Source organism: Pleurodeles waltl, chromosome 8 (assembly GCF_031143425.1).
Source record: "Pleurodeles waltl isolate 20211129_DDA chromosome 8, aPleWal1.hap1.20221129, whole genome shotgun sequence".
Classification (NCBI taxonomy): domain Eukaryota; kingdom Metazoa; phylum Chordata; class Amphibia; order Caudata; family Salamandridae; genus Pleurodeles; species Pleurodeles waltl.
The window spans coordinates 350,124,345-350,141,064 of NC_090447.1; the positions used below are offsets into that span (position 1 = coordinate 350,124,345).

The following is a 16,720-nucleotide window of genomic DNA, read 5'->3' on the forward strand; positions in this document are numbered from 1 at the left end:
TCAGTTTATGTTTAAACACTTGTAAGGAAATGCCTCCTTGGCATGGTTACCCCCTGACGTTTTGCCTTTGATGATGCTATGTTTTGATTTGAAAGTGTGCTGAGGCCTGCTAACCAGGCCCCAGCACCAGTGTTCTTTCCCTAACCTGTACTTTTGTATCCACAATTGGCACACCCTGGCATCCAGGTAAGTCCCTTGTAACTGGTACCCCTGGCACCAAGGGCCCTGATGCCAGGGAAGGTTTCTAAGGGCTGCAGCATATCTTATGCCACCCTGGGGACCCCTCACTCAGCATAGACACACTGCTAGCCAGCTTGTGTGTGCTGGTGAGGACAAAACGATTAAGTCTACATGGCACTCCCCTCAGGGTGCCATGCCAACCTCACACTGCTTATGCAGTATAGATAAGCCACCCCTCTAGCAGGCCTTACAGCCCTAAGAACCTAAGGCAGGGTGCACTATACCGTAGGTGAGGGCACCAGTGCATGAGCACTGTGCCCCTACAGTGACTAAGCCAAACCTTAGACATTGTAAGTGCTGGGTAGCCATAAGAGTATATGGTCTGGGAGTCTGTCAAACATGAACTCCACAGCACCATAATGGCTACACTGAAAACTGGGAAGTTTGGTATCAAACTTCTCAGCACAATAAATGCACACTGATGCCAGTGTACATTTTATTGTAAAATACACCCCAGAAGGCACCTTAGAGGTGCCCCCTGAAACCTTAACCAACTACCTGTGTAGGCTGACTGGTTCTAGCAGCCTGCCACACTCGAGACATGTTGCTGGCACCATGGGGAGAGTGCCTTTGTCACTCTGAGGCCAGTAACAAAGCCTGCACTGGGTGGAGATGCTAACACCTCCCCCAGGCAGGAGCTGTAACACCTGGCGGTGAGCCTCAAAGGCTCACCCCCTTTGTTCCAGCACCGCAGGGCACTCCAGCTAGTGGAGTTGCCCGCCCCCTCCGGCCACGGCCCCACTTTTGGCGGCAAGGCCGGAAAAAATAATTAGAATAACAAGGAGGAGTCACTGGCCAGTCAGGACAGCCCCTAAGGTGTCCTGAGCTGAAGTGACTCTAACTTTTAGAAATCCTCCATCTTGCAGATCGAGGATTCCCCCAATAGGGATAGGACTGTGACCCCTCCCTTTGGGAGGAGGCACAAAGAGGGTGTACCCACCCTCAGGGCTAGTAGCCATTGGCTACTAACCCCCCAGACCTAAACACGCCCTTAAATTTAGTATTTAAGGGCTTCCCTGAACCTAAGAATTTAGATTCCTGCAACTTACAGAAGAAGAGGACTGCTGAGCTGAAAAACCCCTGAAGAAGAAGAAAGAAGACACCAACTGCTTTGGCCCCAGTCCTACCGGCCTGTCTCCTGCCTTCTAAAGAAACCTGCTCCAGCGACGCTTTCCCCAGGACCAGCGACCTCTGAATCCTCAGAGGACTGCCCTGCTTCAAGAGGAACAAGAAACTCCTGAGGACAGCGGCCCTGTTCCAAAAAGACTGCAACTTTGTTTCAGAGGAGCAGATTTAAAGACCCCTGCAATCCCCGCAAGAAGCGTGAGACTTGCAACTCTGCACCCGGCGACCCCGACTCGACTGGTGGAGAACCAACACCTCAGGGAGGACCCTCCGGCGACTCCGAGACCGTGAGTAACCAAAGTTGTCCCCCCTGAGCCCCCACAGCGACGCCTGCAGAGGGAATCCCGAGGCTCCCCCTGACCGCGACTGCCTGACTCTAAAATCCCGACGGCTGGAAAAGACCTTGCACCCGCAGCCCCCAGCACCTGAAGGATCGGAACTCCAGTGCAGGAGTGACCCCCAGGAGGCCCTCTCCCTTGCCCAGGTGGTGGCTACCCCGAGGAGCCCCCCCCCCTTGCCTGCCTGCACCGCTGAAGAGACCCCTTGGTCTCCCATTGACTCCCATTGGAAACACGACGCTTGTTTGCACACTGCACCCGGTCGCCCCCGCGCTGCTGAGGGTGTACTTTTTGTGTGGACTTGTGTCCCCCCCAGTGCCCTACAAAACCCCCCTGGTCTGCCCTCCGAAGACGCAGGTACTTAACTGCTGGCAGACCGGAACCGGGGCACCCCCTTCTCTCCATTGAAGCCTATGCGTTTTGGGCACCACTTTGAACTCTGCACCTGACCGGCCCTGAGCTGCTGGTGTGGTGACTTTGGGGTTGCTCTGAACCCCCAACGGTGGGCTACCTTGGACCCCAATCTTAACCCCGTAGGTGGTTTACTTACCTGCAGAAACTAACAATACTTTACCTCCCCCAGGAACTGTGAAAATTGCACTGTGTCCACTTTTAAAACAGCTAAATGTGTTTTATGTAAAAAGTATATATGCTACTGTAATTATTCAAAGTTCCTAAAGTACTTACCTGCAATACCTTTCAAATGAGATATTACATGTAGAATTTGAACCTGTGGTTCTTAAAATAAACTAAGAAAATATATTTTTCTATACAAAAACCTATTGGCTGGAATTGTCTCTGAGTGTGTGTTCCTCATTTATTGCCTGTGTGTATGCACAACAAATGCTTAACACTACTCCTTGGATAAGCCTACTGCTCGACCACACTACCGCAAAATAGAGCATTAGTATTATCTCTTTTTGCCACTATCTTACCTCTAAGGGGAACCCTTGGACTCTGTGCATACTATTCCTTACTTTGAAATAGTGCATACAGAGCCAACTTCCTACAACACTCACTTTAAATAAATACTTTACTAAAGCATGATGTAGTGCACTGTCATTTACAGATATTAAATTTCCAAGAAATGTCCAAAAACCTTCCCACTAACTTGCAGCTTTACGGATAAAACTATATAGTGTATTAACAATAATCTATGAAAATTGGGTTTCAGAAAACATTTATCATTTGCACATCACCAAGTAAAGTGTTCTGACATTTTTTTCTCCATTCTATTAAAATATTTTTTTCATCAGGCAGAAGTACAAAAAATGGTCTTTCACAGCTACTGAAATATATTTTGAAATGTTTGTAAAGTTGACTTAGTTATATAAATGTTGTGTGTTAGGAAAACCTATTAACAAAAGCCTTTCATTTTACATAGTTTAGACAAAATCCTTGACCTCTGTCTCAGATGACAGACCAAATGTGACATGAATAAGATTTAAAGGCATCTTAATTGCTAATTCAGTTTCTGACTGAACAGAACACCTCTTCTTTGTCCACTCACTAGAAGGGTCGAGTGGAATCTAAAAATAGCTCAACCTCATAAAATAAAACTCGCCATACGTCTCCTGTGGGAGGAAGACTGGTAGATTTTTACCCAAAGTGGTACAACATCACCACAGGTCAGTGGGTTCTATCAATTATCCAACATGGCTATTGTAGAGAGCTCATCTCTGCTCCACCAAACATTCCTCCTCGTTCCCACAAACTCTCTCAAGACCATATCCTTATGCTAAAGGAGGAACTACAGTCCCTTTGTCTCAAAGGGGCTATAGAACTAGTACCTACATCCCAACAAGGGTCAAGAGTATATTCACTTTACTTCCTTATACCCAAAAAGGATGGTTCGTTAAAACCAATTTTAGATCTCATACCTCTCAATCTATACATACTCTCAGAGCATTTCCATATGGTCACTCTCCAAGATGTTATTCCTCTATTACAACAAGGGGATTACATGACAGCATTAGCTCTCAAAGATGCTTATTTCCACATTCCCATACATCCAACACATCGCAGATATCTAAGATTTGTCATTGTAGAAATACTCTACCAATTCAAGGTTCTACTGTTAGGGATACCAGTAGCTCCAAGGGTATTCACAAAATGCTTGGCAGTGGTAGCAGCATTTCTCAGAAGACAACACATACATGTTTTCCTATATCTAGACGATTGCCTCATAAAAGCCAATGCAATTCAAACTTGTCAGGAGCACACTTAGTACACTGTAAATCTTCTGCACAATTTGGGATTCACATTAAATTACCTCAAATTTAATTTCCAACAATCACAAATATAGCCTTATCTAGGAGCATTCTAAACACCCAGTCAGCATTAGCATATCCAAACCCAGGAAGGATTCAGGCATTTCAAAATCTTAGCTCTCAATTACCGGAGAATCATACTTACACATTGAAGCTAGTGATGAAAATGTTGGGAATGATGGCTTCACGTATAGCCATAGTTCCCCATGCAAGACTGCACATGCGACCACTACAGCAGTGCCTTTTTCAAAAGTAGTCTCGGTCACAGGGCCAACTTCATGATCTAGTGTTGTTGGACCGCCAGACTCACAACTCTCTACAATGGTGGAATTACACCAACCTATCAAAGGGGGGGCCATTTCAAAACCTTGTGCCTCATCCCACTATCACAACAGCTGCATCACTAATAGGTTGGGGGTGGGGGGGGCTCATCCTACAACCTCACTATACAAGGGGAATGGGACCTCAACCAACAGACTTATCATATAAATTACCTGGAATTTCTAGCAGTATTCCTAGAATTTAAAGCTTTTCTGACGTAAATCACACCCAAAGTAGTGTTAATACGGACAGACAATATGACCACAATGTAATTTCTGCAAAAACAGGTGGGGACAAATGCATCTCAGTTGTCTCTTTTAGCACAGACAATCTCGAAATGGGCAATTCACAATTACAATCAATTAGTGGCAGAGTACCTCCCAAGGATACACAGTCAACTAGCGGACCTCTTAAGCAGGACACAGCAACAATTCCACGTACGGGAAATTCACCCACAAGTAATTCAACAATACTTTTAAATGTAGAGAACCCCAGATATAGACCTTTTTGCCACAAAAAAAACCTCAAAATGCCAAAGCTGCGCATCCAGGTACCTACACCCTCAATCCAAGGGCAATGCTCTGTGGATGAACTGGTCAGGGATATTTGCTTACGCTTTTCTATCTCTCCCACTCATTCCATCTCTGATAATAAAAATAAAACAAATCTCACTCACCATGATCCTTATAGCTCCCACATGGGCACGTCAACATTGGTACACAACACTTTTGGATCTGTTTGTAGTACTACATCACAAGCTCCCAAACAGACCGGATTTCTTAACTCAAAACAGAGGCCAAATCAGACACCCAAATCCCAGCACACTCAACCTGGCGATTTGGCTCCTGAAGTCATAGAGTTAGGATATCTACAACTTCCATCTGAATGTATGGATTTTCTAAAGGAAGCACGCAAACCCACAACTAGACATTGGTTATTCTGCTAAATGGAAACATTTTGTCTACTTTCGTCGACCCAAATATTTTGATCCACTTAAGGCTTCAGTACAAGATATTGTCTGCTATTTGTTACATTTACAAAAAGCAAATCTGGCATACTCCTCAATTAGACTTCATTTAACAGTTATAGCTGCTTACAAGCAAAACAGACAACATATTTCCCTAGTTAGGATTCCTGTTATAAAAGCCTTTATGGGGGGGTCTTAAAAGAGTTATTCCAACTAGAATTCCTCAAGCTGCTGCGTGGAATCTCAACATCGTACTCACACGACTTATGGGGCCACCATTTGAACCCATGCATTTTTGTACTCTACCTTTATAAGAACGTTTCTTTCAAATTCATAGAGACAAATTAGTTCTTAGAACAAATCCAAAATGCCTACCAAAGGTAGTTTCACCTTTTCAGATCAACCAGTCAGTGGAATGGCAAGTCTTTTTTCCACAGCCAGACTCAGTTGCTGAAAGAGCTCTACACACCCTTGATGTTAAAAGGGCTCTCTTGTAACTATATAGACAGAACAAAAGATTTTAGGAAATCAAAACAACTCTTTGTGGCATTTTCAGAACCTCACAAAGGCAATCCTATCTCAAGAAAATGGCTTAGCCAGATGGATAGTGAAGTGTATTCAAACTTGCTATGTTAAGGCTAAAAGACAGTTACCAGTAACTCCTAAAGCACATTCCACTAGGGAAAAAGATGCGTCAGTGGCATTCTTAGACAACATACCAATGACAGACATATATAAAGCTGCTACTTGGCCTACACCACACACATTTGTAAAATATTACTGTGTAGATGTTCTAGCTCGTCAATAAGTAAATGTTGGCCAGGCAGTCCTTAGGAGATTATTTCAAGCTACTCCACCTCTTACAGGCTAGTCACCGCTTATTTGGGAGGGGACTGCTTTACAGTGTATGCAAAGCATGGTATCTACATCTACACATGCCATCGAACGGAAAATGTTACTTACCCAGTAGACATCTGTTCGTGGCATGTAGTGCTGTAGATTCACATGCACCCTCCCTCCTTTCCAGAACCTGTGGTTGATGCAGTACAGCATATTGTAAATATGTATGTACATTACATGGGCATCTATGTTATCTACAATCTGTATATCTATATACACTCTTTACTTCGCCCTCCTGCGGGAAAACATTCTAACAAAGGAATTGATGCCCATGCGCACTATCACCGAGAGGAGGAGTCACGCGAACATGTGATTCAAAAAGATTCTTTGGAGAAAAACGGCTTGTAACACTCCGAGCCCAACACTAGATGGCGGACTTATGTGAAGCATGTGAATCTACAGCACTACATGCCACAAACAGATGTCTACTGGGTAAGTAATATTTTACATCCTAGCTGCTAGACCCTGGCAGTAACTAGAAACTTGAACTAGCTTTGATCTGAATTACAGCCCGTCTCCCGTAATCACTTTGGTGGCACTTACTACTTCTGTATAAACATCATGTTGAGTGAAGCTCCTGTAAGAGCTCCTCTGTCATGTGCTGGCTAAACCTTTATGTCTGAATCATACTAAACTACGTACCCAGTAGCAGTTACTAGGACAAGCAAATTGGTGCCTATTTTTAGGTCAAAGCTTAGGTTTTCAAATACATCTTGAGAACATTCTAAAAGCTTCCCTGGGAAAGCATTCCAACCAATACTTACCATTGGCTTTGTAGTTTGTAACTCACATTTGCCTGCTTTCTATTTGCTGCCTTTACTTGTTTTAGGATGTCCTGTCTGTCTTTGTCACTTACGTGGAGCATAACCTGTTCACAGTTGCTCCTATTCTATTATTCCTCAGTAAACAGGCCTTTAACATTTGTTCTCATCTTGTCACAATTGCTGTACATTCAAACACAGTGGTCAGATGTCAGGCTCTGTCTTCCTAGGAAGCTTGATACCACACCATGCAAACTCCACTCCACACAACTCCACTCTGTCTAGTTCACTCTACTCGCTATGCCGCAACACTTCATGCCAATATTTTAGCCATGCTAAACAGCAGCCACACTAGTGTACAATATGTCTAAAACACATTTACAAATTTAATAGCTCGTGCATAAGCAAGCCCTGTTGGATTTGCCAATGCTTGTTAAGGATAGTGTTGAACACAGTGACAAGCAATGCCTATCTGAACACAGAAAGGGTGATGGCTTTTTAGGGGCTGCTCCCTCTTTATCAGATGTCATGTCCTGTAACAATGAGAAAAATCATGAATTTGGGGTGATGTCCTCATGCACTGCAAACATTTTGCATGCTCAGCTACACGTGCCAACTACAGAAGTGTCTGTCCAGGCAATGGTCTTAAGGAATGGTTTGTGGGAAGACATATTGTGGTAAAGTCAAGATACCAGCACAATCTCAAATGGTGGAGCCACAGAAATTTGTTACTATGCACCAGTGCAGCCGATTCAAACTCCTCACGCACACATACAAAGCCTTACACAACATTGGACCAGCATACCCAAACAGCCACTTTCACTTTCACCAGCCTAACAGACACCTGTGCTCTGCCACTCTCTGCAATAACAAAAGAAGAGCAGGAGGTCACTTGTTCTACATCACACCCATAACATGGAACGACCTTCCTCAGGGCCACTTCGTGAGTTTCACAAAAGGCAGTAGACCTGGCTCTTCGAATAGTTTTGCCAGGAGCACAACCCACATGCATGCTCGAGCATCTAAATACGCTCATGGGTGATTAGTGCTCTCTACAAAATCTACATTACCTAGCATTGTTTGTCAACCACCAGCAGCAGGTGAACATTTCCACAGATGTGCCTAGACAATCTGATGTTCAGGATGTCTGGCAGCAGAAGTAAATGCATGTCAGTGTCTTAGAGTTGCTAGCAGTCCAGTTAGCACGCCACGTTTTACATGATACTATGCAATATAAAAAAGTACTAGTAAAAGCAGACACTTTGGTGTGCTACATACAGAAGCAAAAAGGCGCTCACTTGCCTCAGCTGTCAGCATTGCCATAATCGATATGGAACTGGGCCTTTGGTCACTAAATGCTGCTCTTAGCAGGGCGTTAGCTGGGTGGTGAACAGCGACTTTCCAGACTTGTTAAGCATGACACATTAAGATCCAATTGACCCAAAGGCATATCCTCCATTGTCCATGTTAAATGTGGACTCGAAAATCCTAAGTAAAATCCTAGCAAATCAACTAATATCAATGATTCTCGAGCTGATCCATGAGAATCAATGCAGATTTATTCCTCGCAGGAATACCACCTGCAACTTGTGCAGACTGTCACACATTCTCCACTCTCCTTTAACTGGGAGACCGTGAGTATACTTTGGCCTTACTGAACATCGAACAGGCTTTTAATGTGGTAGAACTGGAATATACGTGAGAGGGTCTCCAACACATGAGATGTGGTCAGAGATATGTTCTTGCAGGCTGGGAGGTGTTGCAATGATTCGAGTTAAAGAAGGGGATGCTACAGGGATGGCCTCTCTCCCCTACTCTTATTTGCCTTAGTACTTGAACCATTGGCATGTTAACTACGAAGGTTTGGGGTATCCCAGTGGAGGCCACTACACATGTTGTCTCTTTATCTACTGATGATGCTCTGGTATAATTGCGAAAGCATGTGTATGCGTTATACACCTTGGAAGAACATGGTGAGATATTTAGCTTGTACATCAATCGCACTAGATCTAAATTGTTCCTGCTGGGTAGGCTCAGAGGCTTTTTGTAATTCTGACTACTGAAGGTGGGTCACCGCTGGGTAACCTCTTGCTCCTGTTACCTCGGAATACGGATTTCACATGACGAAGTGGAAAGTCACAAAATTAACATGGGCGGGTACTGGATGGCTTGCACTTCACATGTGATTCTAGAAGTCATTGTTACTCTCCGTAGAAGACGTTGCCACTCTCCCTGATGGATAAAGTAGTGGTGGAAAGGATAATATTGCTACCTCGCTGCTTATATGTACTGCAGGGCGCTGCTTGGTATTGTTTGAACTGGATAAACTGCTGAAGGGTGGACGCAGCAGAGTTAAGCTAAGTATTCTTAAACAGAATAGGTTGAAAGAGTGGCCTAGAGTTACCAAATGTAGAAATGTATTATGTGGCTGCTCAGCTGCTGCACCTGGTATGCTGTTAGGAGGGCGATAACTGGGAGAAGTTGCTCCAGGAGATGCTTAGGAGTGTCTCTCAAGACAGCCTACTAATGAAGGACGCTGGGGTCCTGGAGTGCATGCCATTTAGATTTAAACAGACGTGCAAGGCATGGGGCCTAGCAACACAAAATATTTTGAGGCAGCCAGCATTTTGCTCTGGAAAAGCGCATATGAAGTATAACCCTATTTTCACAAATTGCCCTTACTAGGGCATTGCGCAGATGAGAAAGGGGGTGGTGCAAGTCAGTCAGTGGCTGATCGCTACCCTGCTGGTAAATTCAGAACTTTTCCTGTTGCACAACATTTTTTGGGGTAGGTCCAGGTCATTTTGTAGACTATGCCAATCTTGCATGCAGAGTCAGAGGAATGTGGCCAACCTTCCCATAGGGGCCTCCTCAGACACAAACACTGGTGGACTTGTATGCATCATCACACTGTAGGAAGCTGGTATCCAACAAATCACTCAGTAGGTTAAAGGTATATGATAAACGGCAGGGTTAAACAGAGGAACCTATCATAGAAGTGTATTGGGTCAGGGAATGCGCGGCAACAAAAGAGATGTCAGGCAGTGCGCAGTTCGAACTCATGCAGCATAATTAAGTTCACATGATAAACCTAACCCTAGCTATACTGAGCAAAATGTACCCAGATTGGTCTTCTGAATGACCAAGATCTCTTGCAGATGGGCCAGATTTTTTTACATTTGACATGGCATTGTGGAGCGCTGAAAAGCTATTGGGAAGAAATGCTAGACAAACTGAAACCGTGCATTGATTACACAGTACCACTCACGATCAAGCAGTGTCTGTTCGGGCTACTCCTGAAGAATCAGAAATAGACGAAAGTAATTTGGAAAATTTCTGGTGCTGGGGCTAGTATTACCTAACAGTTGTATTGCAATATACAGTCTTACAGCCAGACCCCCAATGTTCAGCACATGGGTAAAGGACATGCTGAATGTGCTACATCAGAGGAAATCCACATGAAAAGCACCAGGCGGGACAATAAGCTGGCAGATGATGTAATATGTTTGGCTGAAATTCTTAGATTGTTGACGGATCCCTCAGATGCCAGGTGCTCAGTTACTCCTGAACGTCAACAGTGTGTTGGGTCATAGAATCCATAGGGATACAGATAGGAGAGGTGGAATGACTACTAAACTGTCTGATATTTGACACCACAATACTGAGAGAAATGTTGAGAATAGGAGAGACCACACAGCTATATCACAGGGAACCTAGATGAGGGCAACATGCATACAAGATGCTTGGAGAACATAGGATAAAAAGATAGTTGGTGGTCTCCTTGGGAGGGAACCTAGGAGGAGCAAAGGCAGACAGAATCAAATGAGTGATATTGCTGAGTTTGTATTGGTTAGAATTGTTAGAAATACAGTGGTGCGCTGTTTATTGAAATCATTGATCCCTTAGCTGTGCGCCGACCGGACAATACTAATGGAAGAAAAAGAGGCTTGCTTTGTATGCTTAATAACTAAAAGCACAAAACCTAATAAAAACTATAAATAAATGACACATTAAGAACACAATGAATTTACAAGTACTTAAGCAGAAGGCCCGTAGATAAGTTGGTTGCCCCTGACGAAAACATAAAATGCCCAAGGTTCGCCTACAGGAACCCACAGTTCCATGAGCAATGTGCTATAAATTAACTAGTCAAATATACTTACCTATGCTTTTCATCCAGTAGTTGTGATCCCTTATGTAGTAAGGAAGTTGAGGCAAACTTCCAAGATGCTCTTACTCATTCCTCCAATGTGGCCAGGTAGCCATGATGCACAGTGCTACTGGAAATGTCTAGCCACCCACCCAAAAACTTACTACTGGCCTATCCAAATGTCAAAGAAATTAACCTTGCAGTTTAGCATGTGAGATCTTAGTTGGGATAGCTGAGTGCTTCATCCTTTATCTCCGTCAGAGAAAGTGCAGATTCTGAACATATTTGTATCCATACAATTACATTTTTGTAAATCTATCTCGATCTGCCAGCCTGTGTGATTCAAAAGTTATAATTTATTCCGAACTGTGCTGCTAACGTAGCTTGTGGCTTACACCGGAAAAAACATGTTACACTGGTCTTAGTCACCCTATATTGGCTTCCTATAAAAGAGCTGATCTGTTTTAAATCTGAGTTTTGTGCACAAGACATTCTGCGCCCCTGATTGTTTGCCTTTCCACCACAGGTTGAAATGGTATGCCCCTGGTTTTTTTGTTAATATGGGTAAACCAGTTTTGCCTAGACATCCCTAAATGCTGCTTAAAAACCTTGGGTGGCAGTTTGTTCTCAGAGGCAGCTGCGTCAAGATGGAATTGTCTTCCGCTGTATTTACATCAGTTATCAGATTTTTTAGTATTTAGGAAGCAACTTAACACTTGGCTATTTGACACTCTAAATCCATTCTGTGGTTTGGCTGGGATGTGCTGGGCTGTCTGTGTTGTATCTAGTTTTAGGCTTTCAGCACCAAGATATCCTGGTCAGGGTGTACGTTGAAGTTTATAAGTACAAATACAGACTTCCAGAAGAGTATATGCTTATTCTGAATGAGGCTCGCAAACCAACCACATGAGCTTGCAATGCTGTCAAATGGATCAGTTACTTATTATTGCATAAGTAGACGTACACAATCTCTGCAAGAATTAATTCAGGATATTATCTGCTGTTTTCACATATACAAAAATTTGGGTTAGCTTACACATCATTTAGCAGCATTAGCTGCTTACATGCAAAGCAGAGAACAAAAACCTTTATCATTCCAGTTGTAAAAGCATTTGTGGAGAGAATTATTACTTTCAAGACACCACTAGTTCCTATTTTTTATATGAATGTAGTTCTCTCAAGACTCATGGGACCTCTTTATGAGATATTACATATTCATTAGAAGTAGTATCTTTCACGGAAAGTAGCATTCCTTTTAGCAATTTCTTTCTTGCGTTGGGTTAGTCAATTGCAAGCCTTATCAGTAAAAAGCCTCTTACCCAGATTCATAAGGATCTGGTTGTACAAAAGATGAATACCCGTTTCTTACCAAAGGTGGTCTCCCCAATTCACAGCAGTCAAACCACTGACTTGCCTATTTTCTTTCCGCTACCTCAAGCAGTAGCAGAAAGAGCACTGCAGACATTAGATATGAAATGAGCGCTAATGTATGCAAATTAATTTGGAAGGACTTCTGTAATCAATGACGGTCTATTTGTAAAACAAAGCAACTCTTTGTTGCATTTACAAGCCTCAGTTGAGAAATCAAATCTCCAAGCCAGGCCTTTCAAGATGAATTGTTATTTGTATTCAGGTATGGTATACCAAAGCCAAATATACTCTTCATGGTGTGGCTACAGCACATTCTATTCACAGATAGTAAGCTACAGTGGCTTTTCTGGGAAACATACCGCTTGCAACCATGTGTAATTCTGCTACATGGTCCACTGTTTGGTCCACTCCACACACCTTCACAAAGCATTAGTGTGTACATTCATACCTGACAAGAGGCAGAAGTTGGGCAGTCTGTCCGTAAACTTGATCTCACGTATCCACTTGCAAGACACTGCATTAGAGGTAATGTACTGTTTTCCAGTTTCGGAAAAGCATGTGATCTACGCTATACAAGCTACAAACTAAAAAATATTACTTACCCTGTAGCTAGCTGGCTGTAACTTGTGGTGCTGTAAATTCGTGTGCGCCCTCCCCCAGTGTGAGCTGATGCTTCAGATGCTCATATTACACACTTTATGAATTCTGATACAGTGCACCTTTAGACATTTAGGCCCTCATTACGACCCTGGCGGTTGGCGGAGTAGTGGCGGTATTACTGCCAACAGGCTTGCGGTAAAGAAAATGGAATTATGACCATGGCGGTTACCGCCATGGTCATCCGCCACTTCTCCTATCCGACCGCTGGGCTGGAGATTTGGGTCTCCAGCCCGGCGGCCGTCACAAGACCGCCTGCGGTATTACGACCCTGCTGACCATCATGGATTTCATGGGGTTGGGAACCGCCATGAAATCCATGGCGGTAAGCACTATCAGTGCCAGGGAATTCCTTCACTGGCACTGATAGGGGTCTCCCCCACCCCCAAGTCCTCCCCCACTCCCATGCAACCCTCCAAAGATGGCAGGACCCCCCTCCACACCCCTATCCCTGACATCGCAACAGACATACACCCGAAACGGATGCAGACACCACCAACACACATACCAGCACACATATCAATATACATGTCAACAGACACACACACAGTCATACAAGCACACCCACATACAGACATACAGGCACACATCCATACAGACACACGCACACATTTCCAAACACACTACACCCCCGCATGCATACACGCACTCATACACCCACCCTCTACATACTCACGCGCACACCCCCATGCACGCACACAACGCACAACACCCCCCCCCCCCCCTCACCCCCCCCCAACGGACGATCAACTTACCTGGTCCTTGATCCTCCGGGAGGGGACGGGATCCATGGGGGCTGCTCCGCCGCCAGCACACCGTCAACATAACACCGAATCACGGAACGTGATTCGTAGGCGGTGTTCTGTTGACGGGGCGGTGGAGGTGGAGCAACCTCCACTTCCCCGCCGACCGCCAGTATGGCTGCTTGCGGCTCTCCATCCGGAAAAGGACGGAGGGCTGCCAGCAGTCATAATTGGCCGAGCAGAAAACCGCCTGCACTGGCGGTCTTCAGCACGGCGGTTCCGCCGAGGTTGTAATGACCACCTTACTGTCTTGCTTTGCTGTACTCCACTTATACTCGCCCTTTGGGGGAAAGAGGGCACAGGTTGAGTCTTTGTCTTGGCATATTGTGACTTTTGAGGGGAGATCATGAGTTATCTTGAAACCAAAACATATACTTTGAAGAAAACCATCTTGCAAAGTTTAGGCCCAACACTAGATGGTAGGTGTGCACAAAGCATGTGACTAGAGCAGTACAAGCTACAAAGTTGTAAGGTACGTAAAAAAATTTCCATAGAAAGTGTGCTTGCACAATATTTTCCTTCTGCCGATAACAGTGCATTCAATACCATCTCTTTGTGTGCATTCATATAATCTGTGCGAACAAAATGCCTTAAATCATCTCTTTATTGTCTTTTCACATACTTCCAACAGCTTCAACTAACTCAAAAAACAACTGCCCCTCAGGAGGCTGTAAGCATCATTGTACCAATCATCTATGATATGGCCTCAGGAACAACTCAACAAGCAGATATTCCTCGACAGCAGAATTCTTCAGGAGCTGCTCCCATGATGGTTAGCAACATCCTGAAAAGGTTTGCAGAGATGAACTCACCAAGACCAGGTACAGTAAAGGTGTAGATAAACAATGCTGGAGTGGGAAAACATTACATCAGGGCGATTATATATCTTCTGAAAATACTCACGGCAAAAGTCTAGACCTTTATTACTTTTAAATGCAGTAGAAATATGTGAGCTGGCACCATGTAGCTAGAACTAGAAGTCATGTTGCTTTGTGAATGTATTGTGTCCAATAATCCACAAAATTTAGTTTCCATTTCCAACTAGCCAGAATGGTTGATCCTCAAAATTAAAATTGAATTTAACATCTGTTTTAACCTCTCTGCTACCTTTATGAATTGCATCTAATGAAATTTGAACTCAGAATTTGTTTCTTCATGTTTCTCTCCCTGTAATCTGCCATCATGTTATGATTAGGTTAGTTAGGGACATGGAGGAATGTAATGCTACTTTTAGATAGCTTCGCAGAACCTGCTTAGCAGCTGAAGATGTAAATTATTCCTGATAACGCCAAATGCTTAGTTCCAAAACAACTGTTTATAGTTACATGTCAGACGCTGTACAGCCTTTAGATCTCATGCCATCTGACAAGCCAGTAGCTTCAGGGCTTCACTAAATAAAGATTTGTTCATTTGGCTCCTGTGAGGTAGAATTTAGGGCTAGAATCCTTCAGCAATGAAGTACCTTCCAGGCCTTGAAAAATCACCTGCAGTCGAGTAGCTTGAACAACCTACAAGACCTAACTGTAATGTACTTGACCCAGAAACGGGTCTCAAATTGTGTGATCGTATGCAAATATTGTATTTTATAGAGTCATTTTTCTGCATCTTCGCATATTAGTGCACCTTCAAATATGCAAGTTCAGCATTTCTGCTGTAAAAAAGTCCTCTTTTCTTTGATTGAATACACTCAACGTTTGCTCCATGTATAAATCTAGCCCACATATAGGTGACATATGATCCATGCATAACTTGCCCTTTAGTTTACTAATAGCTTTGTCATCAGGGAAGGAGTGTTTCTAAGTTTGTTTAAACACTCACTTTTATATTACTAAAACATGATATTGTAGAGCACTGTCATTTACAGAGAGTAAATTTCCAAGAAATGTCAAAAAACCTTCCCACTAACTTGCAGCTTTACTGATTAAACTATATAGTGTGTTAACAAAAATCTGTGAAAATTAGGTTCAATAAAAATACTTATCATTTGCACATCACCAAGTAAAGTGTTCTGACTTCTTTTGCATTCTATTAAAATATTTTTTTATCACACAAGTACAAAAAAATAAATGGTCTTTCGCAGCTACTCAAATATATTTTTAAATGTTTGTTGACTTAGTTTTATAAATGCTGTGTGTTAGGAAACACCTGATACCCACAGCCTTTCATTTCACACAGGTCAGGCAATTCACCTTACAAAATCCTGTAATTCTGCAGTCACAAGGAAAAGTATTTGCATTGCAGAAGACAAACTGACTTTTAACCTGTGTCTCTGAACACAGAGCAAATGTGACAAGAATAAGATTTTAAAGGTATCTTAATCGCTAATTCAGTTTCTGTCTGAACAGAACACCTGTTATTTGTCCACTTGCCAGAACAGGTGAGCAGGTTCTAAAATTAGCTCGACTGCATAGAAAATTACTCGCCATAGCTAGTGGGCCAGTACATTTTTTGAGCCCTGTACTGTATCAAGGGTTTTAGAAATAAATATAAAACATCTTCATATGTAACATTACCATTGGGTAAAGAATGTGATCCTTCCTTCATCTGGTTTGGATACTTCTAATAAAGAATAGACACTCCCTTGATATTTATCAACATTTTCTTTTAATATTTGTTTATTAATATTTTATTAACATTAACCTAGCTGCAATTATTTCTATTATCATTGGTCTAACCAAGTCCTAATACTACTGAACACAGGCCTGTACCCTAAGAGCAAAACAATGGTGTTTAGTACAATATGGAGAAAAAGGTTAAGCATAATCAGGGAGTCCCAAAGCGGGTACAGAAATTGTGCGTGTTTTATTTGTACAGATG

At 43.2% G+C, this 16,720-nt stretch overlaps 1 protein-coding gene across 2 annotated transcripts in view; it reads left to right on the forward strand.

Moving 5' to 3' along the window:
• The window catches only part of MED14 (mediator complex subunit 14), an 801,766-nt gene that overhangs the window by 772,286 nt on the left and 12,760 nt on the right, over window positions 1-16,720 (forward strand). For both annotated transcript variants that reach the window (XM_069204216.1, XM_069204217.1), the window contains one exon: window positions 14,535-14,724. In XM_069204216.1, the coding sequence (XP_069060317.1) occupies window positions 14,535-14,724 (190 nt within the window). The remainder of the gene's footprint in view (window positions 1-14,534; window positions 14,725-16,720) is intronic.